We start from the raw sequence: 23,999 nt of genomic DNA, 5'->3' as shown, positions 1-23,999 counted from the left end.
TTATCCACTTAATAAAAGTCAGATGATTTGAGTCGTTGAAATTCTCTCAACTCTTGAAGCAGACTGGACGTGTATCACCACACGTCCTTCTAAAGCATAGAAATGGGCCAAGACTGTTTTCACACTGACAAAAGCTGGGCATCGAAAGCACAGGGTCCTCCCTTCATTTCTTAAAAAGCATTTTTTGGCACAGTGGGCATCCTGCCACAAAGGCTAAACTTTTGTTTAGGCACAGTCCAACAACACGCACGCAGGTACACACAACAGATGCTCAACTCTTCAGTAATGTCCACTAATACTGTCATCTGGCGTGCGTTTGAACATCTCTCCCCATCTTTCTCTCAGATTTACTACACAGGGAAATACCAGAGCCTGGGCATAAAGCAGGGTGGCCCATCGGCAGGAAAATGGGTAGAATTGCCCGTCACAAAGTCGCCGAAGATTATGCAGTTCTCAGTCGGCCATGATGGTTCTCATGCGCTGCTGGTAGCTGAGGATGGAAGTGTGTTCTTTACTGGCTCGGCCAGCAAAGGAGAGGATGGGGAGTCCAGTAAGACCTTTTCAAATTATCTGCAAACATTCGACAACTTATTCTCGTCAGTCTTTGTTCAACTCTGAATCAAAGCCAACCAAGTTGAAGAACGAAAGGTGATGTCTGTTATTTTCCTTTGCAGCTAAAAGTCGCAGACAGCCCAAGCCGTACAAGCCCAAGAAGATGATCAAATTAGAGACCAAGACAGCTGTTTATACAGCGTGCAACAATGGCAGCAGCAGCATCGTCACCAAGGATGGAGAGCTCTACATGTTTGGCAAAGATGCTATTTACAGTGACAGCACCTGTGAGTTGACAGGGACAGAGCTCTTTCAAGTCCTCAGCTCCGGGGATATTTTTTTCTGAGATATTTTAGGAGTTTCTTGCCATCGTCTGCTTTAATTTGATAAAAACAGATTCAAGACTTTGTAATTATTCATATTTACTTTTGAAACCTTTTCTCCTCACAGGCCAGGTGACAGACCTCAAAGGGCACTTTGTAACTCAGGTTGCCATGGGTAAGGCTCATACATGTGTCCTGACCAAGAATGGTGAAGTGTGGACCTTTGGAGTGAACAACAAAGGCCAGTGTGGTAGAGACACTGGAGCCATGAGCCAGGCAGGGAAAGGTGAGCCGACAATAACATACTCTATATGGAGACTTGCATTGGCGTTGTGCTCTGCCCAGTCTGATGGCGTTCCTGTGTATGCGTATTTGTTGTAGCGTTTGGTGTGGAGAGTATGGCCACAGCCATGGATGAAGACCTGGAGGATGAGCTGGAGGAGAAGGAAGAGAAGAGCATGATGTGCCAGCCAGGCATGCACAAGTGGAAGTTGGACCAGTGCATGGTTTGCACGGTGTGTGGAGACTGCACAGGCTACGGTGCCAGCTGTGTCAGTAGTGGACGGCCAGACAGAGTACCAGGAGGGTAAGTCACGACAAGTGGAAGGGGTGAAGATTGTATCTGTACAGAATTTGCGTGGAACCCAAAACTCATTTTAACCACTACGTGGCTAAATTGTATATCATATTCTAAATATTTTTTCTGTGTGTATTTGTCTGTCGATCAGTATCTGTGGTTGTGGGTCTGGAGAGTCTGGCTGTTCAGCGTGTGGCTGCTGCAAGGCCTGTGCCAGGGAGCTGGATGGTCAGGAGGCCAGGCAGAGAGGCATCTTTGATGCTGTGAAGGAGATGATTCCATTGGACCTGCTGCTAGGTATGCCAACTGAAACCTTGTATGAATTATGCATGCACAACGACAAACGCAAGGAAGTAGGTCTTGGGCACACTGACAGTGGACGTCTTCCAATCACACATGCAATATTTTTTCATGTATGTGTAGCACTGCAAAGTGTAAAGCGGATGGGAGAAATGGAATATAGATGAGAGGGTATGCAGATTAACCAATACACACTCAGCATGTCACATTACTGGTCTCATCGCTCTGAAATGGCTGTGCCAATCACAGTGACACACAGATACATTTGCAGAAAAAAGCAGGTGGTCCTGGTTTTTATTTTATTTTTACAATGATGATCAAAATTCTTTATAAAAAATGACAAAGAAGCTGTTCATGTGTAGGATTTTCATCAGTTGGATGCTATTTCAGTTTTAATTCCGCTGTATCTTGAATTCGAAACATTATTCCATAAATTGTGACAGCAGCACCTGCATCATTAAACATGTCCAGATTTAACATGAAACTCCACATTTCTTAAAAAAGAGAGTTTGAACGGAGTCAGTGACAAACAGGACTGATGAGCCACTTTAATTTGCCATCCTTCAACAAAATGCCAAGTCGTAATGGACCGGTCTGATGAGAGGTTATTCTGCAGCAGCCTGGTGTCATTTCAAGGTGATTTAGTCAAGGTAAACACAGTGGATCACACTGTTCAATGGCTCAGCAGTGGCAGTTATCTAATTAGAAACTGTAGTTTTGTCAACTCTGTCCTGCTGCTCTCAGATGTCTGCAGGGATTTAATGAGCGGATGAAAAAGGTATTTATAAAGTTACGATTAGTAGGTGCTGTAAAAATACCTCTTTTTGAAAGATAGATAAATAGTGTTCCTGCTTTAACCATATTGATAATTTTTTGACAATGATTTAAACACATTTACTGGTTGGAGAGTGATTAATTTAAATAGTTTATTTGCACTGCTTACAATAATTATTCTGTCATTGCTGCTCACATCATTAGGTTTCTCTTGTGGCAGATTGACGCTTCAGAAACTGTCGTTCTCAGATGTCTCAGGGATTTTTCCATCAAAACACCAACAGCTCAGTTTGTGCTGCTTCATTTGAATGAACCTCCATTTACATAGTTAAAAACAATATGAAACAGTTTGAGTTCTACTTGCGCTGTTCGTTGTGCCTTCATAAAAATAGGGCTGTTTGTGGCCCATCCTTATTGCATCACACAATATATTAATTTCAGCCGAATCACCACTCACATTGTGTTTACATGTCACTTAAAGCCACAATGTTTGTCAAATCATATGCATGTTAAAATCTCATGCACATATGTGATGTGATAGCAGCAGCAAAATGTTCTTCATATCCGTCTTGATACAGGGGGTGTGTGCTATATATCCTTCCGAGCTGTGCCAGCGCTGTGCTTGCGCTGCATATATCACACTGTCTGTTGCATTTGCTTGAACACAGTATTTCGCTAACGTGTCGTCGCTCATTCTGTGTTATAATCTTCGTGTTGTGCAGAGTCATTGCTTCTCCATCACGTCTCCATCATTCATTGATGTGTGTCTTGTTTTGTTCTGCTCTGCTTTGCCTTCCTTCCTCCTCCTTCTTCTCCTCCTCCTCCTCCTCCTCCTCCTGCATCCTATCTGGGCTGTCTGTACCTGCGGCCTTTTTGTGTTTTCAGCTGTGCCTGTCCCTCCCCCTCCAGGAGTGAACATCGAGGAGCACATTCAGATCCGTCAGGAGGAGAAACGACAGAGGATCAACCGCCGGCATAGGTTGGAGGAGGGAAGAGGTATGGATCCGAGCTAGACAGGCGGAAACCCGTGTTCAGGGAAGAACTGTGTGTTTTTTTGGGATACGGAGAGATTTCTGTGGTAGACCATTCAACATAGCCACAGGCAGACTTGTGGCAACTGGGATGGGAGTAATGAATTGGCTAAAACTACAAACAGTATGTCCATCTCGTTTTAATTTCAGATTACTTTCCGGTGTTGTGCTTTGGTGACTTCCCCCTTGCTTGTGTCTATATAATTTTTCAGTGTGTGTGTGTGTGTGTGTGTGTGTGTGCGTGCGCATTGTTGTGGTGTAGCATTATCATGTGTTCTTTCCCATTTGTGAGCATTGTGCATGCATGTGAAAGTTTCTTTCTCCCCCAGGCCCCCTTGTTTTTCCTGGTCCCATTTTTATGAACCAGCGTGAGCAGGCCCTAGCCAGAATAAGACCCCTTCAGGCACTAAGGCATAAACGGGACAAGCACAAAGGTACTACGGTCTTCACTAACTCAACGGGTGCAGAGACACCCCTTTTGACTCACCTCCCAATCTGGCTGTCCCGCCCACCTCTCCTCTTACTCTCTGAAGGCAGGACTGTTATGTGGTCCTCAGCTCTCATGGTAACAAACAATGCAGCCTGCTGGCTCACTGTGACTCAGGGGGAAAATGACCGCATAGTTTTTAGACTCTGTTAAAGACCACTCTCATCAGGCTGATTACCTTTTAAATTGGATTAATTTAATCTTGCATTAATTCATTTAAAACAAGAAGAAAAGACCGAGAAACTATAAACTTTTGATCTGTTTTGCCTATTTATTTTCTGGTTTAAGTGATTCTAATCCTTGCAGTAGGATGTATGCTTTGCCAACTTTAGACAGAAGTAGAGATCAATGTCCTTGTTTAAAAATTGGAGTTGTGAAGAAGTATATTTTTTTTTTATGCAAAGAAACCAAGACAATCCTACAGAAGACACGATAACGTAACTGTTACAGCTTTTATTATTCAGGGAACTGCTGCTGTTGTAAGTTTTCTGTCTGGTTTGAGACTTCTGCTGGACGTTACTGTTTGGGCCTGATTTTTGGTGCCTGCTTTAAGGACTCTGTGCCCTTGTTGCTCATCTCCTAAACACGTATATTCTGGGAACATTCTCGACTCGCACTGGGGCAACAATGATGCCACTGTATCATATTTCGGAAGAGCAGGTGGTTTCCTCTTTACTGTCATTTAAGGAACTGACGCTACTATTCTTTGCTTTATAACTTTGCTTTGTAGAACCGTTCACTGTAGTTCTTGCAAAGTTGTAAGGCGGGGTTGTTTTTTGGGTTCATGCTTGGATCTTGAGCATCTTTCTTCATGGTTTAACAGTCATGAATGGGTGGTCCAAATCCACACCACTGGCAATACTGTTGTTCCTGTTCTTCCCTAAGAGCACTTCTTTGCACTCACCAACTTTGCGAGTTATGTCCATGAGCTAAACTGTCAACACTACCCTTTGGATATTTGGGCCATGAGCCAGGGAATATTTAGTTTACATTTAGTGGGAATTATTGAAATCCAAAGCTGCTATCTCATCTGACTGACATCGGTTATAGAGGTAAACCACAATGAACTGGTTCCTGGTCCAAAAAAGTCTTGATGGTCATTATATTTACTGTAATGCATGGTGCACTGTCCAACTTTGTCCACTCACACAACACTACGATGACCTCTTGCAGGACTCAGGGTAAACCAGACTCACTTTTCCTCATTGAACTTGGACGTAAAAAAAAAAAATCATCTTTAATAGGACTGGTTGCCAAAAGCCTTTGTTATAGAGGTGTTAGTCCCTCCTTTCTATTTTAGCATGCCTCCTCCTGTTTTTCTCCCTGTTTTCTTTCGAGCCCTCTTTTACTTCCAGCTCTGTTTTCCAGGACTGTGCAGAGACGTCCCCCTCGGCGGTCTAAAGCTGCTGCTAAACTTCACTCTATCCGTTCTCTACTCAAATGTGCTGACTTTAGTGTTTGCCTCGTAGACGGCAGCAGTGAGCGCGGAGAGAAGGATGCCAGCAAAATTACCACCTACCCCCCAGGGGCAGTGAGATTTGACTGCGAGCTGCGAGCTGTGCAGGTCAGCTGCGGGTTTCACCACTCAGGTAGGTTCTTTTCCCTCATGGTTGCTTCTAGTCTGTCAGTGAATTTGCGTTGTTTGCACAATGTTTCAAGAATATTTTTGAAGCTACCCACAAGAGTGGCCTTGACCTTGAAGAAAAGAAATTGAGGAAGTTAACAGTCATGATTATGTTGGTTTACAGTGGTGCTGATGGAGAACGGAGATGTGTACTCGTTTGGTTATGGCCAACATGGGCAGCTTGGACATGCAGATGTCAACTCCAGGTACTTTGCTGATTAAGTTAAAGTGATGCATTTTCATATGAACACAATTAGTTTAAATATATTAAAATAAAATACAACCAAAAATATTTTTTTCTTTCTAGGGGCTCCCCAACTCTGGTGCAGGCCCTTCCAGGTCCGAGTGTCCAGGTCACAGCAGGCAGTAACCACACAGCCGTTCTCCTCATGGATGGGCAGGTCTTCACATTTGGCAGCTTCTCGGTGAGAAAAACATTTATGATACAATCTGTGAAAACTGTTTTTTCAAAGACTACAGATGTCTTTTAATCTTTGAGTCAAAAACTTGAGTGTTATTATGTTTCCTCGCTTTCCAGAAAGGGCAGTTGGGCCGACCCATCCTGGACATGCCCTACTGGAATGCCAAGCCATCACCGATGCCTAATATTGGTGCCAAATATGGACGAAAGGCGACATGGATCGGTGCCAGCGGGGACCAGACGTTCCTGCGGATCGATGAGGCTCTTATCAACTCCCATGTCCTATCTACTTCGGAGATCTTTGCCAGCAAACACATCATTGGCCTTGTGCCCTCCTCTGTGTCCGAGCCACCTCCTTTTAAATGCTTGTTGATCAACAAAATGGATGGAAGCTGCAGAACCTTCAATGACTCTGAGCAGGAGGACCTGCAGGGATTTGGCCTGTGTTTGGACCCTGTGTATGATGTCATATGGAGGTCAGTCCAAGGACTATGTAGAGGAATACACTGGAACATGTTGGTTTAATTACTGTTAACCATGCGTTTGTATAATTTAATATTCCATTTATCTCTCAGGGTTAATTATCAGAATTCATCCCAAGGTTTAAAGATTTAATTAAACTCTTCTGTAGATAAGATTGTATTTTTCTTTTTTACTGATTCTTAATCCTTTCCTGGTATCTTTCCTGTCCTTTGCTCTCTGTGTGTGTCCAGGTTCCTGCCAGCATCAAGAGAGATGTGGTGCTACAATGCTGTGATAGCTGATGCCAGGATGCCCTCTGTAACAGATCTACAGTCCCGCTGTAGCATCCTCAGTCCAGAGCTCGCGCTGCCTTCAGGATCACACGCAACCACCACTCGCTCTCACGGGGCGCTACACATCCTTGGTAATCTTGTTTGCTAGCCATTTAGCAACGGTGTCATAAGGCTTATATGCCACATGCATTTTTTGTAAATGTCTAATGTACATGATTACTACAACACAAATGACGTAGACATCACACAGGAAAAAGGAAGTGAAACCTCCAATCAAAATGGTGATCAATATAAGTTGTTTGAGATATTGTTCTACATTTGTTTTATAAGACATCTGTGGCTTCTTACGTTTTAGATTACCAGCTGTTGTCAAATTTTTCATAGAAAACTGACTTGAACGTAGCCAGACATGATGCGTTTGCATGACTGTTGTGAAAATTTTTGTTGATTGTCATTCATTATTAAATAGGAAGTATACTGCGGTTTTCTCTTAGGGTGCCTGGATACATTAGCGGTCATGCAGGAGCTGAAAATGGGCGTAGCCAGCGCGGAGGAGGAAACTCAGGCAGTGATGAAGGTCTATTCCAAGGAGGACTACAGCGTCGTGAACCGCTTCGAGAGTTAGTGGGCTCTTTGTATATAATACATTACAAGGAGATGGGACATACCTTGGACTATTAAATGCTTGAATTAATGTTCTCACAATAACAAGCTAGATAACGTTTTATGTTTTTAGTCAAAGCTGCTTAATATGTAATATTCAGTTCACATGAGCTAATTATCTGTCTTAGTAAACAGCCAAATAAATTGTCATAATGGATAAACAACTGAGCTTCTTTGTAGTGCGCATAGTCTTATTGAGCATGTGTGATGTTGTAGGTCACGGTGGTGGTTGGGGCTACTCAGCCCACTCTGTTGAGGCCATCCGCTTCTGTGCTGATGCGGACATCCTGCTGGGTGGGCTTGGCCTGTTCGGGGGACGAGGGGAGTACACTGCCAAGATCAAGGTGTGCAGTCCTTTGACGCATTTTTAAAAGGAGACATTTTTTTTTCAATTTTTGATTTGTTTGTGGTTGACTGAAAGTACTTTTTCATCTGTAATCCTATTCTTTTGTGATTTGCTTTATACCAGGACTGACATTTAATCCATAGCCTGTGTTGAAATATTATTCAGTTTAGGCTGCAAATATTACAAGATATTTTGCAGAAACACAAAATGAGTAAAAAGCTGAATGCAGAGCTGGAATAATTTACATTGTAATAGATAAGCTTCCTAAAATTAATGAAGTACCACTTGAGGATAAGACGGATTTAATTAAGTGGGATCCTTGTTATAAATTATAAACGTTTACAGAATATGAATCCACTTGTGTTGTTGTGCAGCTGTTTGAGCTGGGACCTGACGGGGGTGACCATGAGACAGACGGTGATCTGCTGGCGGAGACAGATGTACTGGCTTATGACTGTGCTGCCAGGTACACTTGTGTCTATGTTTATCATGTGAAAATGGTGTTTCTCTCATGTTCCCGAAGCTATTTTTGGAAAGAAAAAAGTGATCTTCATTTGTGTCTCTTTATTTTTAGGGAGAAATATGCTATGATGTTTGATGAGCCAGTGTTGCTGCAGCTTGGCTGGTGGTATGTGGCGTGGGCCCGAGTGTCTGGTCCCAGCAGTGACTGTGGTTCCCATGGACAGGCTACCATCACTACTGATGACGGGTAAAAATAATTTACAATCTAGGGAATGAATCAATACATCTTACATTTTCTTTCAAATGTCTCCATTTGTCTCATTACATGTTAATATTTAAAGGACAGTATTAGTCACACCTGTCTTAATTTGTCTTTTTCCTTTTTAGTGTGGTCTTTCAGTTCAAAAGCTCCAAGAAGTCAAACAACGGCACTGATGTTAATGCTGGTCAAATACCTCAGCTGCTTTACAGGCAAGTGAAATACCTTACATTTAGTTCAAAGTGATGCGGGCCTGTTCTGTCTGGAGGCTCGTCAAGTAAATGGTTTTGATTTTTCCTTTTATGTTTTAACATCAGGCTTCCTTCAAATGATGGCAATGCATCTAAAGGAAAACAACAGACCAGTGAACCAGTCCATATCCTCAAGCGCTCCTTCGCCCGTACAGTCTCAGTGGTAAGTACAGTCTCTATGTTTTGAATACTTTTTTAAAATTTTAATTTAAAGAGCTGTGTATGACCCTGTGTGACTGTGTATCTGTAGGAGTGTTTTGAATCTTTGCTGAGTATCCTTCACTGGAGCTGGACCACCTTGGTTTTGGGTGTGGAGGAGCTGCGGGGGCTGAAGGGTTTCCAGTACACAGCCACCCTGCTGGACCTGGAGAGACTGCGTTTTGTTGGCACATGCTGCCTCCGCCTGCTCAGGGTCTACATCTGTGAGATCTTCCCCATTGCTGGTAGGAACACGCAGAACTTAAACAGCTCTTTATCACTGACAGGATGGCTCTTTTTTGCAACAAGAAATTCACTCTCCTACTCAAACTACTACTTGATATTACATGACTAACCAAACTAGTCAAATACCTTAATACTTATAAAACATCTAAAAGGTGAATAAATAAAGCAGTTATGGTGCTTTTTCCTCTTCAGTTGTTTAGGTAAGTTGCAGGAAGTGTTTATTTCAAAAAATCAATTTCATTTGAACTATGTTGTCTTCTGTTCCTATATCGAATTGTTCTTTTTTTCTATCTGTTGTTTGATTTTTAGCCAGTGCCAAAGCTGTGGTGGAGGAGTCGAGCAAGCTGGCAGAGTGCGTGGGAAAGACACGCAGTCTGCTGAAGAAGATCCTGTCCGAAGGCATGGACAACTGCCTGACCAAGCTGGACAACGACCCCCAGGGTTACTTGTCTCAGCCTCTCACCCTGCTAGAAGCTGTGCTGCAGGAGTGCCACAACACCTTCACTGCCTGCTTCCACTCCTTCTACCCAACCCCAGCTCTGCAGTGGGCTTGCCTCTGTGATCTGCTCAACTGCCTGGACCAGGTAGGATGATTCCATACTACTTGTAAAGCAGTTGGATTAAATAAATAAGCAAGAGTTTTAATGACAGACACCAAAATCAGACTTTCATTATTGTTCTCCCTGTATTTCAGGACATTGCCGAAGCCAATTTTCGCACATCCAGCAGCCGTCTGCTGGCAGCCGTAATGTCAGCCCTGTGTAACACCTCTGTGAAGTTGACATCCATCCTGCCTATTGCATATGATGGCGAAGTTCTGCTGCGTTCGCTGGTCAAACAAGTCAGCACAGAGAATGACTCTGCCCTTGCTCACCGTTTCCCCCTGCTGGTGGCCCACATGGAGAAACTAAGCCATGTGAGTTTCTGGGACTTCTTTGACATCATTTGCACCTCCAAAACTAGTGCTTATGGGGGCAGTCAGTGACCCAAGAAATGTTCCTAAATGAGAGCATGGTTGTATTTAACAGTTATTCTCAACACATGATTATGGTCACAGCTAATTTAGTGAAAAATTAAATACAAAATGTGTCTTCTGTCTTACTCCTAGACTGAGGAGAACCTGATGGGCATGACCAGTTTCCGTGAAGTACTGGAGAAAATGCTGGTGATTGTGGTGCTGCCAGTGAGGAAGAGTTTGAGGAAGGAGGTGGAGCTGTTCTCTCCACACCTGGTCTCCAACACCTGTGGCCTGCTGGCCTCAATTGTCTCTGAGCTTACTGCCTCCGCCCTGGGCTCTGAGGTAACACACTTATACTTACTACTACTCACGCAACACACGGGATGCCTGTAAGGGAAGGCCGAAGGGCTTGTCTTCGGCACACACTTAATCATCATGATCTCTTTGTGTGCTCTTGTCGAACTCTGTTTTCAGAAACAGAACTGTCATCCATTATTACTTTTTTTTTTTTTAACGTTTGTTGTCTCTGGCCTGGGCTTCCACATTGTAATAATTTTTGTCTGTCACATACATTGTTGTTTGCCAAACAGCTTGGATCACAATTGTGTCCACCCCCAAATCTGCTTAAATCAGAACGGTCACAGTACAGCTTTATAGGTTTTAGTTGAGATCTGTCACTGAGACCATGCCCTTCTACATTCCTCTTCTTATCTGTTTACTGAATGCTCCGTTGTTATTGAAGTAACTTTTCACAGTGACAGACATGGTGCCTTTACTGTTGCCAGAAAACAGTAACATAAAGGTGCCCCTTTTGTGTTTTCTGTATTGTCTTCACGATATGCTGAGTCATTAAGTGGGAGAGGCCGACGTCTGTCGCCCTCCCTCTCTCACACTTTATTTAATTATCATCACTTTCTCTGTTCATACCCGTGTACTGCAGTCAGGACTCCAGCTCTTGTTACCATAGTAACGTCACTTGACGGCAGCCTTCGACACCACTGTTTTTCTCCCCAGTCTGTTGTCACGGTAACACCTCTTCCTCCCCAGAGCACCTGGAGGGTTGCTATTGCAGCTGTGTCTAGCTCTCTGTAGTCAGCACACAGATATAAATAGCAGTATTTCTTATTACCTAATACATGCCAAGCATGAGATGACATGAGATATTGTTTCAGTCAATTGCATTTTATATAATAGAGGTCAACCATTTGTCTAAATAACATACATAACTGGCCTTCACCTTTAGCTATGTATTATTTGTACAGCAATATCTGATATGCATTGCACTTTTAATGTTTTAGCCTTAATATTGCCCCCTTGTGGTATACATACAAATTTTTGAGTACAGTAATAGTGATTTGTTTTCATAAAATGTGGGTATTCCTCGTCAAATTTGCTCATTAACCCTGTGTGGTTATGTATTACTTTTGCAATGTGTGGCTACATTTGTTGGTGTGTATGGGTTTTTCAGGTTGATGGGCTTAACTCGCTTCACTCCGTGAAAGCATCTCCGAACCGCTTCACCAAAACCAGCCAGGGCCGCAGTTGGAACACGGGCAATGGCTCTCCGGATGCCATCTGTCTGACAGTGGATAAGCCAGGCATTGTGCTAGTAGGTGTCTGCGTCTATGGAGGAGGGGGTATACATGAATATGAACTGGAGGTGCTGGCTGATGACGTAAGTGATCATAAATCATTTTTCACTTTTTTTTTTCTTTTCCATAATTACTGTGTTTTGCTGTTTCTTGACCAGTTTTCAATTAGCCCATTTTTTTTTTTAAACTTCTGCTCACTCATCCTTCAGGCGCAGACAGAGCACCCAGGGGACTCTGCACATTCTCACAGGTGGACGTCTCTGGAGCTGGTGAAGGGCACCTACAGCACTGATGATTCTCCCAGTGATATTGCTGAGATTCGCCTGGACAAGGCTGTGCCACTCAAGGTACATAAACTCTCCACAGATTAATATGTGTTTAGTTTGCTATCAAGATACGAAGATCTTTAACTACTAACTTTCCTCAGTCTCGTGCTGCTGTAGTTGTGGTTAAAATGTGTAACTTTCTGAATTAATTTATTCTGTTGCAGGAAGGGGTGAAGTATGCTGTCCGATTACGAAACTACGGCAGCCGGACGGCGAATGGGGACGGAGGCATGACCACAGTGCAGTGCTCTGATGGTGTGTCTTTCACCTTCAGCACCTGCAGCTTAAGTAGTAATGGGACGAACCAGACCAGAGGACAGATCCCACAGATTCTCTACTACAGGTATGCACAAAGTCAGCACTTTCTCATATTTCATATCGGAAGTATTTGTTTTTGTTTTCTGACTTGAGTTTATGTTGTGGCTGAAGGAGTGAGTATGACGGGGACCTCCAGTCTCAGCTGCTGAGCAAAGCCAATGAGGAGGACAAAAACTGTAGCAGAGCTCTGTCTGTGGTCAGCGCTGTGGTCAGAGCTGCAAAGGACCTCCTTCACAGGGCATTTGCTGTTGATGGTAAGCACAGCATTGGTAATTGCTGTAGACACTCATGCTGAAACTGGATCTGTGCTGCCTCTCTTCACTTTTATCTCTGTCCTGTCCGGTCTGCAGTGGATGATATTCCAGAGCTACTAAGTTCGTCCAGCCTGTTCTCGATGCTCCTGCCCCTTATCCTGGCCTACATCGGCCCCGTGGCTGCATCTGTACCTAAGGTAAGTTCAAACCAGGACAGTAAATCCTCCATCTTGCGCCGCTAAAGCGATGTGACTTATGTGTGGTAAAATGGCTCCCCTTTCCTCCTCCAGGCTGCTGTTGAGGTCTTTGGACTTGTTCAAGAGTTGCTACCTGCTGTCTCTGCACTCAACCAAAAATATGCCCCGCCAACCTTCAACCCCAACCAGTCAACAGACAGCACCACTGGCAACCAGCCAGAGCAGGGCCTGTCAGCTTGTACCACCTCAAACCACTACTCTGTGATCGAGAGTGACCACCCTTACAAACAAGCTGGTGTCACTCAGTACAGGGTAAGGTCTCGTTATGCGTAGCAGCTGCTTCCAAAGCATCTGAGTAAGAGACACTTGTATCATTTACGTTGTAACTCTCCTCATTCTGTCTGATCTTTCCTCAGGTATCATTCCCAGACTGTGTTCGTTGGACCACCATTGAGTTTGATCCACAGTGTGGCACTGCACAGCCGGAGGACGTCCTGCGTCTGCTCATCCCCAGCCGAACGCTCCACCTGTCCAACCTAGGAGGGAAACCCTTGATCCATGATACCATCAACACCTGGACCGAACTCAAGAAGTTCTCGGGTGCATCAGGCTGGCCGACCACCGTCCTTGTGCTGCCAGGTAAGAAAAGGACGGCACTTTGACTTTAATTGGATGTACAGCTTCAAACAATATGACAGTGCTATTGCTTTGCAAAATTACAAAAAGTCCCAAAGGTCAAAAGCCAGAAGACTTGTAGACATAATCAGCCTTATGTAGAATCTAGTTAGAAACAGCTCACATTGCTTCCTATTTGTCTTTAATACCACAAATTTACACTACATTTCAATGAACTGACAAGAATAGACACAAAAGTGGTATTATATAAATGACAAATAATAAATGTCCTTATTTTACTTACTACTTATATTCCTGACAGGGGAACTCGCTACAGGAATATCCCCAAAATGCCACTAAGGGCAGAAAGGCAGGGCCAATACATTGCTGGAAAAACAGGGACATGCATCTTCTGTATCAGGACTGTTTTTAAGCATGTTTATCATGAGAGCACTAACAGTATTTATGATAAAACTCATTGTATAAATAAGCTCTAATTATGTGGTGACACCACTGTAAATCCAACATCTATTCTTACAAGCCAGCTGTAGCTCATTCGTCTTAATTGCTCTCATATAGTTGGTGGTTTATTCCCCTTAATGATGCTTGACTGAGCCACCTGCCACATCAGGCAGCCATTAGTTTACCAATTATTATTTACAGAACTCTACCCAGATGTTGTTTTAGATTGCTCACTGTGTTTTTCTGCCCTTTCTGCTCTTCTTTCAGGAAACGAAGTTCTGTTTTCCCTGGAGACAGCCTCAGACTACGTGAAAGATGAGAAAGCTTGCTTCTATGGCTTCAAGTGTGTGGCTGTGGGATATGAATTCAACCCTGGTGCTGATGAGGTACAGACTCTCCCTTTGTCCTCTGTCTTTCTGGTTAATGGTCATTTCTATCTTGAGTCTCCTGATCTTGTGGTGAAACTGCGCTCTGTGTTATGTTTATAAGATGTAAGAATTATCTTTCTGACTAAGCATTTTGGACATTTTAGGGTATCATCCAATTGGAGAAGGAGTTGGCCTACCTTGGCAGCGTGTGTGCTGCAGCTCTGATGAAGAAAGACCTGGCCCTCCCTATTGGTATGGAAAATAGTGCATAAGGATATTTGCAGTGACTTTTCCATGATACATTTTTCAATGTGATTTTAGTGACTCATTCATGTGTTTTCCTCATCTTTTTTTAATTCCAGGCAACGAATTGGAGGAGGACCTTGAGATTCTGGAGGAAGCCTCACTTCAAGTATGCCATCCTTAAAATGTATCTTCGTTCTTGTGAAAAGGATTATATTATATATTTCCTCAGCAGTCAACTTTTTTAGATTTGTATCTCCTGTGCCCTCAACCAGGTGTGTAAGGCCCACTCAGGGATCCTGGGGAAAGGCTTGGCCTTGTCTCACTCTCCCACCATCTTGGAGGCTCTGGAGGGTAATCTGCCCCTGCACCTTCAAACCAATGAGCACTCTTTCCTTGAGGATTTCATCACCTGTGTACAGACCTCAAGTGGAGGACGTCTGGCTAGGTATGTCGTTGCGCAGATCCAGACAGCTGTGGTTGTCTTCTAATAATCCTAGTTTAATATTACCTCACAAGTGCTAAGTAAGAAATGTGGAACATGTGAAAGTTGGAGATTGTATATTTGTTTTGGCCGTGCAGTTTAGGTTTTGGCTAGTATTTCCAGGCATCATTACAAATTAGATGTTTTCTACTCATTATTTTTCTTCCATCCAGGTGGCTGCAGCCAGACTCTTACGCAGACCCTCAGAAGACATCGCTGATTCTGAACAAAGATGATATACGCTGTGGGTGGCCAACTACAGTGGTCGTACAGACCAAAGACCAGTATGGAGATGTGGTTCATGTTCCTAACATGAAGGTCAGGATAACTTCCAACAGAAATGAAATGCAATTTTGTCGTTAATGCCAACTCTCCGAAGTAGTTTATTAACGCTGTTGCTCGCTATTTTACCACTGTCAGACCTTTCTGACTTGTTTATTATCTGTTTCATGTCTAGGTGGAGGTAAAGGCTGTGCCTGTTTCACAAAAGAAGTCAATGCAGCAAGAGAACGTGAAGAAGCTGCAGCGGCTACCTGGAAGCTCTTCCCCTTCTTCCTCTGGCCCTGACCTGACCTTTGGGGGTCTGCCGATGCCCAAACTGGAGGCCACGTATGAGCCCATGATTGTGAAAGAAGCTCGATACATTGCTATTACCATGATGAAGGTCAGCATTGTGTAACTGGCACCTCACTCACTCTTTAACTCACTTGTTTACATTTAGTAGGGTACAGATTCTCCACAAGGGAGAGCTGTTTGCTCATTGTCGGATAGCTTGATGTGCAGTAGATGGATTTCTGTGCCACCGAAAAGAAAATGAAAGTGTGAGATGTCTATATTGTCAGCTTTAGCAGCTGTGAAGTTTACGGGTGTGCTGCTTGTTGTTTGTACGTTTTGCAGTTTCAGATTTAACATTATGTGGCCTCTGCCTAGGTAAAATGAAATCATGCAATTTTAATGCAATGAATTTTTATAAGAAAAGACTAACAGGGAATATAAACTAATGGCTGAACTTTAAAGAACCAATACACTTTAACTTTAAAGTACTGAAGATCTGCGATTGCCTTCATACTCCCTCTCTGTGTCTCTTTTAGGCATATGAAAACTACTCCTTTGAAGAGCTGCGCTTTGCCTCCCCCACCCCAAAGAGGTAAGCGAGATAATGCTGAAACAAAACACATTTTCCAGTGAGATGTGGTCTACTTATTGATCATTCCCCTTACAGACCCAGTGAAAATATGCTCATCCGTGCCAACACTGATGGAACTTACAGTGCCAACTGGACTCCAGGAGCAGTCGGCCTCTACACAATCCACGTTACCATCGATGGAATTGAAATAGGTATGTTAATTTAAACGCCTGTGTATTTCCCAGACAGGGAATACAGGGTGTGCACTGACAACTATCACCAACCTTCTAAGCTCAACCACGTGACGTAACACGATGCATTTGCTACTGACACACATGAACATTCAGAATTGACAATGCTCCATCATCTTTTACAATTTTGAGCTGTAAATCGTTTTTTCTTTTAGACGCTGGTTTGGAGGTAGAAGTCAAAGACCCTCCCAAAGGCATGATACCGCCTGGGACTCAGATGGTCAAACCAAAGGCTGAGCCCCAGCCTAGCAAGGTGAGTTCTCCTTTTGATTGACCAACCAGGGCATGAACATGCTCTTCAATACACGTATACAATGCATGTATGCTTTCAATCACCCATCAAATAAAACAGAGACCTGAAAAGGTTTCTCCCATCATGTCAACACCGCTGAGTTTTTTTGATATGCTTTCTGAAACAAGGAGCTCCCTGCAATGTGAAAGGGTTTTTTAGTAGTTCCTTTCCAACTAAGAATTAAAAAATGTTTTGCTCCTCTGCACAGCTTTTTGCAGTTTTGGTTTGGTTGGCTGTTGTGACAAAAAAATAAACCAACAAAACAATTGCAGGTCCATAACCAGCAATGGACATAAAAACTAACTGTAGGCTGTCAGTCCAGTACAAGATATTGGGGATATAAGTGAATAAATCCTCCTCCAGTGATGCCACTTCAATCTTTTAAATGTGCAAACAAACACACTTTCTAGTATGCTGCCCGTAACTAGACAAGGTCATATATTAAGACTGAATACTGTGAGTCTGGTTGTTCATGCTACTCGGGTTGTAGTGCGCACGTAAACATACCGAGTGATGTTACTGTATTTCAGCCTCGTAATCTATTCAAGCAACAGTAATTGATTAATACGTAAAAGAAAGAAATTGTGTCAGATGCAGAAAAGAGGCTTGTTGGAGTCATCATCATTTTGGGACTTGTTGCCTTATGATTTTGCGATCCACAATGGGGAAACAAGCAACAATGTGTGCATTTAATCACTGTTGTGTGAACTCTTTTGGAACATCTGTTCCAAGTTTTTCCATGCACCAGTCTATAAGTTAAAACAAACTTCAAACTGGTGCTACTGAAAATGGAGCTCCTTACGTTTCCCCACCTTTTGCTGTGTGTATGTGTGTACTTGGAAGCAGGCTCTCTCTGTGTGGGTTAACGCATGCTATCTCCCACCGTCAACTTGTCCTGCTTCCTCTTCTTTCTCCTCCTGCTGCACTTCTTGTGGTTCTTTTTTTTTCTTTCTGTTCTTTGCTCCTGCCGCTCACGGTCTCCATCTCCCCTCTGCTTCTCTCAGGTCCGCAAATTTGTGTCCAAGGACAGCGCAGGCCTGCGTGTGCGTAGTCACCCCTCCCTGCAGAGTGAACAGATAGGCATAGTGCATGTCAATGGCACCATCACTTTCATTGACGAGGTAATTGACTCTAGACCAGGCAGATTATCAGTCATGTTATAAGTATCCTAGCTGGAGCACAAGTATCCACTTTTATTATTTTTCTGTTTCTTCTTTAGATCAATGAGGACAGAATTATACTTATTTCAATCAGAGTAGTATTTTTTGATAGATTATTTCTATATATTTTCTGTAATTACCTCTCTCAATAATGATTACTACTTGATAAATTTGTTGCTCTTACTTTATGTTGCTTCATACTCTTCCAAGACACTCTGAGGCTACATGAAAAGCTTGAACACCTTCCTTCAAAATCCAGAGGAGGTGATGCATTTGAATCCACAATTAAAATAGGAGCTTACCTCATGATTGCACTTAATGATTACGTACTTAATGATTGATGAGTAGATTTGCCCGTCCTGCACAATATCTGCACTCCCATCCTTTGGTAATAGCGGTAGGGACATTTTCTAGCCGGTATGGTTTCCTCACATTCTGCTATAAGCTGAATGTGTTTTTCAAAAAAACATTCCTGCAGCCTCAGAGGGGTACTGTGTGTGTGTGTGTGTGTGTGTGTGTGTGTGTGTGTGTGTGTGTGTGTGTGTGTGTGTGTGTGTGTGTGTGTGTGTGTGTGTGTGTGTGTGTGTGTGAAAGAAAGAGAGAGAGAGAGAGAGAGAGTGTGTGAGAGAGAGAGTGTGTGAGAGAGAGAGAGTGTGTGAGAGAGTGTGTGAGTGTGCGTGTGTTCCCCTCCTGTTTCCTTAGTAACAGGACGGCATGGCTGTGCTGTGCTCTGCTCTGTTGCTTGTTTTCCCTTAGATCCACAATGATGATGGTGTGTGGCTCAGGCTCAATGATGAAACAGTAAAGAAGTATGTTCCCAGCATGAATGGGTACACTGAAGCCTGGTGCCTGTCTTTTAACCAGCACCTGGGCAGGAGCCTACTGGTCCCAGCCGACGTAAGTAGAAGAAGGCCTGCCAAGTAGTCGCCACTCGATTTGATAATAAGCGGCTCCTGCACTGTGCATTTGGGGAAGAGCTCATCTGTGCTGGTTAATGATAATGGGTTTTCAAGGACTTACTTGTGTTCGGCACCCACTCCCCAAATGTCCTTGAAGCATGGTAATTCATCAGAGTCCAACTGTTGGGGTGTTCTCTTGCATGAAATATCGATCTGAGCAACACTGAGTATGAAATTCTCACTAACACACTGTGCAACGGAACAGCAGCTGGGAGTGTGCATGCATTAACTCTCTTTTGAAGGCAAATAGCTGACCATAACATGACCATCATGTGTTGAGATGGACACTTTTAAACGCGCACACTGCGAGGTAGTATGGTCAGTGCATTAACGTTAACCCCCAAAGCAAGGATTGACAGACAAGTAAAAATGTTAAGGAGCAATTACATCCTGTGGTGAATGGTTAGTATGCACTGTTGAGTCTTCATTTCCTCATTGCCTCTCACTCACATTCTGTTCATAAGCAGTTGCACACTGTAGCATGTGATAACAAGGGTTTCTCCCACATTTTGCTCCATGCCCTAAAAACCGCCACGATACGCAGCCGAATCAGATGAGGAATTGACTGGGTATAATTAGAGCAATGAGTGCTGCATTACCAGGGAAAGTATCTGAAAGATGGTGGTTTTCTGTCATGAAGCAAATATAATGGTCCACAAAAGGTCTCAGTGGAAAATTGTGCCTCTGCTGCTCTTCAACTCCACCTCTGCACTGGGATGCTTCAGGTGCTAGGAGGCTTCCATGTAAGGTCTCTGTCTGAACAGCATGACACACTACATCATCCAAGTGGGGAATTTTTTTGGAAGTTTCCTCTTTATATGTATTTTCCTTTTTATTTTTTTGAAGTCATTTGGTCATGGATTTGGAAATAATGACCTTAAGGTGTTTGGCGTGAACTTTCGATGCCCCTGTAACTAGGTTTTGGTATATATATATATATATATATATATATATATATATATATTTTTTTTTTATGCATTTGATTCTACACTTATTGTAAAGTTTTCAAACATTTCTCAGGCTTTGCCTGTATTCACCCTTTTATCAGTGCTCCACAACTAACTGGCCTGTCTGACGTCAGTCAGAATCTGTTCTATATTCTTCACTTTCTGAAATACTTATCCTTAAAAAAAATCCAGAAGAACCAAGCCAATTTTTTTTTTCTTCCAAAAAAATACACGAGCACCTCCCCCCTTCCTGTTTTCTCTCCTCTCTCGAGTCGTCTACTGTTTCTTGACTGTCTCACAATCTGTTGCTCAGAATGTCTTTAACGCTAGCCAAGGAGTCAGGGATATCGGCTTTTTGTCGTGGACCCCCTTAACTATATTTCCACCACAGGTGAGTTGTCTGAAGGAGGGATAAATAGTTTGACTGCCCCATAGCTAATCGTCTATCTGTTACTCTACTCGTCCTCTTGAACCCCTTGTGACTTTGTAGTCCTCCCACAGTGTTAATTTCAAGCATTAGAGGTGAAACTCTAGTTGCATGGTTGTGTGTACAGTATCATACAGTACATCAGCGGCTTCTGCTCCTGTAGACCACTGCAGTAATCACATTTGGAATTTTAAGTAATTACTGTTGAAGCTTGTTTGTTGCATGGGGTCAATACTAATGTCCAGTTTGTTGCATGAGGTCTTGTTTGAAAGGCTTGCCATATGTAGTCCTGTATCCATGTGTGTCATAGCATGCCTCCCTTTAGACTGTATGAAAAGGAGTGAAAACTGTTGTTAATTTGAGTGGGTCCGCTGTCTATTGGTCGTTTAAATGCATCACTACAGTGTTGAATGGAATGTTGATTTCTTATGTTGTGTCTATTGAGAGTACTTTGATCTTAAACTATATCAAAAAGTGAATATTTGGGTGTGAAAAAATTCACTTTCGGGTTGTTGAGGATGGATATGCTTACTTCCGTTCAGGTCTTTGTGTCAAGCTAAGCTAACCGGCTGCTGTTTATAGCTTTTTATTGGGCCGATAAGTTAGTGGCATCAATTTTCTTATCAAACTCTTGGCAAGAAAGCTAATAAACATCTTTCCCCGAATGGTGAACTAGTTTAAGAGGACACAGCTCATCTCGAGGTGGTTTTTGTTTTCTTGTTATGAGAAATATACTCGTTTATCCTTGGAAAAGCGTAATATTATCACTTTTATAAAAATCTGTTATACAGGGAAGTTTGGCTGAGCTACTTTTTACAGCAAATCCCTGATACACTGCTGTCATCAGCTTTTAACCATGATATCTGAGGGCTTAGTAAACCGAGCCTTGCGCTGGTCTTGTACATTTTTGGATCCTGCTGTGTTGCTGTATTCTGACTAATCCGTGCTCTTAACTCTTGCAGGAGGTCAGGGGCCAGTCGGAGGAGAACGTAAAGGAGGTGAGCAGCTGCCCTTCCCACGAGGCCCCCATTCGGGTGCAGAACAGGGCAGGGCAGGGCGGCGGCCCGGGGCTTTATAAGGTAGTGAAGACCGGCCCCTCTGGTCACAACATCAGAAGCTGTCCAAACCTTAGGGGTATCCCCATTGGAATGTTAGTACTTGGCAACAAGGTCAAGGCCATAGGCGAGGTACGCACTCACCCCAAATAATGCACTGTGTTTTTTGTGGCTGGAGCGGAATAATTCAGTCTGTTTGAATCTCGTAATGCACTACAGATGACTTCTAGTAGGTTTTGGCCTTAAAATGTAACCTCTCTTTTAAAGGGAAATACATCAGCTGCTTCTGGGTGTGGGTGTGTGTTCTCTATCTTTCCACTTGTTTTGAGGTCTTGTCAACTCCTGTGGCTGCAACATTTTTTTGGGTGCTTTCTCACTTACTAATTTCAGTTTTTCTATAAATCCATTGCAGTTTCAGGGTGTCATATTCAGCTGCCTCGAGACTTCTCAGGAAGTTTGATCACAAAATGCTGGAGACTTTCTGTGCCTTCACTATACCTTTTTCTTGCACTTGTAACAATTCTGTCAATATACTTTTGAACATCTTTGGCCTGATGATGTGGAGCCTTCCCCTCTTTTGGTTATGACCTGTCATTGGCTGCTGTGGTGTGTCATGCTGTTCAATGGTTTCCTGTACTCGAATGCCCTGTGTGGATCTGGGAGATGCAGCCTGCACATACTAATACTTCCATCTGTGTCTGTTTTTCCAAAATGATAATATTTCAGGGAGTTGAGAAAAAACAACTTCATGCATTTACCTTTCAATAAGCTTCCCCTTTCTTAGAGTAAGTTTTTTTAATTTTTTTATTTCAGCTACATCAGTTTTGCCCAGCAGTATCTGCTGATACACAAAATCAATTTCCTGTGATCTGCTGCTGTGTCTTTTGTATGTGTCAATCAGATGGGTTGAATGCTTGCATGTCAGTGATCTTCTGTAGAGGAGTTTGTGTCATGGTTTCGTATGTGCAGTAATAAACTGGATGTAGAGTGGGCAAATATGGATTATAGCTTTCATAGATGATGATTGACAATGTGTGCAAATGTGTTGTGTGTGTGTGTGTGTGTGAGTACAGATAAAGAGTGTTGTTTGTGTATCAGGTGGTCAACTCAGAGGGAACCTGGGTGCAGCTGGATAAAAACAGTGTAGTGGAGTTCTGTGAGAGTGATGAAGGAGAGGCCTGGTCATTGGCCAGGGACCGCGGTGGAAACCAGTACCTTCGCCACGATGATGGTAAGCCACAGCTCGACCTGACTGTCTGCTGGCTCCGAACCTAGATTTAAAGTCAGTGGTGAAAATCTTGAAACCACAAAATGTGATATGATGCTATGATCTAATTTTGCAGAACAAGCATTGCTTGAGCATGGGAACCAGACCCCACCACCTAGCCCCTTCTCTGTGCAGGCCTTCAACAGAGCCACAACCTCAAATGGAGCACAGGGCTTTGACTATGGCATCTCCAACAACAAAGGTGAGGCCAACTCGGTGTAGAGTTAATTGTGATAGACAATTCAAGAACATACATAATCTGCACATCACTTTCTTTTGGTGTTAATAATAGTTTAATTATGGAGCCCTCAGGTTGTAGTCAAAGACTTTAAGCAATATTTCTGATTTGTACTTCTCACTTAATACTTCACTCTGCTCCTGTATCTTCACTATTCCCTCTTTTATTGTAACATACGTCAAATGACTTCTCCGGGTCTTTTGACCAAGACAGTTGTTGCATCACCCAACTGTATAAATTGGTTGACATGCTAGTTCTTTATTTTTTTCCACATATATTAAAAGATATAACTAATCTATGCATATAATTGCTCTAGCAAGTGTACTTTATTCTTTATGCAAAATAAAGTATGACTCGGAAAATAACTTCTACAATTTCCACCACTATCTCCTCTATGTATATGTGATCTAATATGAGTCTATTTGAAGTCACAGGTTCCATCTGTCATTGATCTATCACCTCTTATTGTTTATGCATGTTTTCTTTGTTTTGTTGTTGTTTTGTTTCTACTGTTGTAATTTCATGCCTCACATCTGCAATGTCAGGCATATGTGTGCGTGCATGGGCCAGTCAGTGTGCTTCTGGTCATTTGGACTACTATGGGCTTTGTTTACAGTTGGGTGGCTCTGAACACCTCTCTCACCCTTTCCACTATGTTGCCTTGATTACTAAGAAAACATTGGATCATTTACATAATCACAGTTTTCTTCAACATATGGTAGAGTACTGTGAACATCACCTGACTTGACCTACTAATTTTGCTACACCATCAATGAATGGTTGCCAAAATTGTTTCCGTGCTTTTCTGCAGTATCATGCCTGGTTTCTCTCAAACTGCTTCTTTCCTTCCTCACTTCTCTTTAAAAGGAGGTTGATCTGGTGGGATACTAAGCCCCGCTGATATACACAATACAGTACAAAGTTAGTCAATTGCCATCACAGTGCAGAACAAATATAAATGTCATTTCATGTGTCTCCATGTTTAAGGTGAGCCACATACAGTGAGGCCAAACACAAATCTGATTGCATTTAACTTGCTAAATGTAAATCTGTGTGTAAGCTTTACTTTAGCCCAACTCTAGTCCAGAGGGTAATGAAAATGCCCCTCAGTCTGTTTGCTATGCTGAATGCAAACATGCCGCCAAGCCTTCTGTGTGACTGCTTTCTTGTTTAAACTGCTGTCAGTGTGGC

At 42.9% G+C, this 23,999-nt stretch overlaps 1 protein-coding gene across 18 annotated transcripts in view; it reads left to right on the top strand.

Annotated features, from left to right (window-relative positions):
* The window catches only part of mycbp2 (MYC binding protein 2), a 66,895-nt gene that overhangs the window by 25,896 nt on the left and 17,000 nt on the right, over window positions 1-23,999 (top strand). For 6 of the 18 annotated variants that reach the window (XM_069707006.1, XM_069707000.1, XM_069707012.1 and 3 more), the window contains 44 exons: window positions 346-550; window positions 675-839; window positions 1,003-1,161; window positions 1,257-1,461; window positions 1,604-1,749; window positions 3,412-3,522; window positions 3,887-3,991; window positions 5,514-5,633; window positions 5,793-5,874; window positions 5,976-6,093; window positions 6,207-6,565; window positions 6,803-6,975; window positions 7,339-7,464; window positions 7,724-7,851; window positions 8,228-8,319; window positions 8,428-8,562; window positions 8,703-8,786; window positions 8,892-8,988; window positions 9,076-9,268; window positions 9,579-9,853; window positions 9,964-10,185; window positions 10,378-10,569; window positions 11,696-11,902; window positions 12,029-12,166; window positions 12,310-12,488; window positions 12,575-12,717; window positions 12,814-12,914; window positions 13,008-13,226; window positions 13,331-13,553; window positions 14,259-14,377; window positions 14,524-14,611; window positions 14,722-14,771; window positions 14,878-15,050; window positions 15,260-15,404; window positions 15,544-15,750; window positions 16,178-16,233; window positions 16,309-16,424; window positions 16,619-16,716; window positions 17,760-17,876; window positions 18,672-18,812; window positions 20,135-20,212; window positions 21,211-21,435; window positions 22,402-22,534; window positions 22,647-22,772. In XM_069707006.1, the coding sequence (XP_069563107.1) occupies window positions 346-550; window positions 675-839; window positions 1,003-1,161; window positions 1,257-1,461; window positions 1,604-1,749; window positions 3,412-3,522; window positions 3,887-3,991; window positions 5,514-5,633; window positions 5,793-5,874; window positions 5,976-6,093; window positions 6,207-6,565; window positions 6,803-6,975; window positions 7,339-7,464; window positions 7,724-7,851; window positions 8,228-8,319; window positions 8,428-8,562; window positions 8,703-8,786; window positions 8,892-8,988; window positions 9,076-9,268; window positions 9,579-9,853; window positions 9,964-10,185; window positions 10,378-10,569; window positions 11,696-11,902; window positions 12,029-12,166; window positions 12,310-12,488; window positions 12,575-12,717; window positions 12,814-12,914; window positions 13,008-13,226; window positions 13,331-13,553; window positions 14,259-14,377; window positions 14,524-14,611; window positions 14,722-14,771; window positions 14,878-15,050; window positions 15,260-15,404; window positions 15,544-15,750; window positions 16,178-16,233; window positions 16,309-16,424; window positions 16,619-16,716; window positions 17,760-17,876; window positions 18,672-18,812; window positions 20,135-20,212; window positions 21,211-21,435; window positions 22,402-22,534; window positions 22,647-22,772 (6,574 nt within the window). The remainder of the gene's footprint in view (window positions 1-345; window positions 551-674; window positions 840-1,002; window positions 1,162-1,256; window positions 1,462-1,603; window positions 1,750-3,411; window positions 3,523-3,886; window positions 3,992-5,513; window positions 5,634-5,792; window positions 5,875-5,975; window positions 6,094-6,206; window positions 6,566-6,802; window positions 6,976-7,338; window positions 7,465-7,723; window positions 7,852-8,227; window positions 8,320-8,427; window positions 8,563-8,702; window positions 8,787-8,891; window positions 8,989-9,075; window positions 9,269-9,578; window positions 9,854-9,963; window positions 10,186-10,377; window positions 10,570-11,695; window positions 11,903-12,028; window positions 12,167-12,309; window positions 12,489-12,574; window positions 12,718-12,813; window positions 12,915-13,007; window positions 13,227-13,330; window positions 13,554-14,258; window positions 14,378-14,523; window positions 14,612-14,721; window positions 14,772-14,877; window positions 15,051-15,259; window positions 15,405-15,543; window positions 15,751-16,177; window positions 16,234-16,308; window positions 16,425-16,618; window positions 16,717-17,759; window positions 17,877-18,671; window positions 18,813-20,134; window positions 20,213-21,210; window positions 21,436-22,401; window positions 22,535-22,646; window positions 22,773-23,999) is intronic. The other 12 variants (XM_069707015.1, XM_069707002.1, XM_069707001.1 and 9 more) reach the window with 11 other exon arrangements.

This window comes from Brachyistius frenatus, unplaced genomic scaffold (genome assembly GCF_029030835.1).
Source record: "Brachyistius frenatus isolate BFR_SWC_R1_liver_20210118 unplaced genomic scaffold, ASM2903083v1 Contig_66, whole genome shotgun sequence".
Lineage (NCBI taxonomy): Eukaryota > Metazoa > Chordata > Actinopteri > Embiotocidae > Brachyistius > Brachyistius frenatus.
This window is presented reverse-complemented; position numbering and strand designations above follow the sequence as displayed.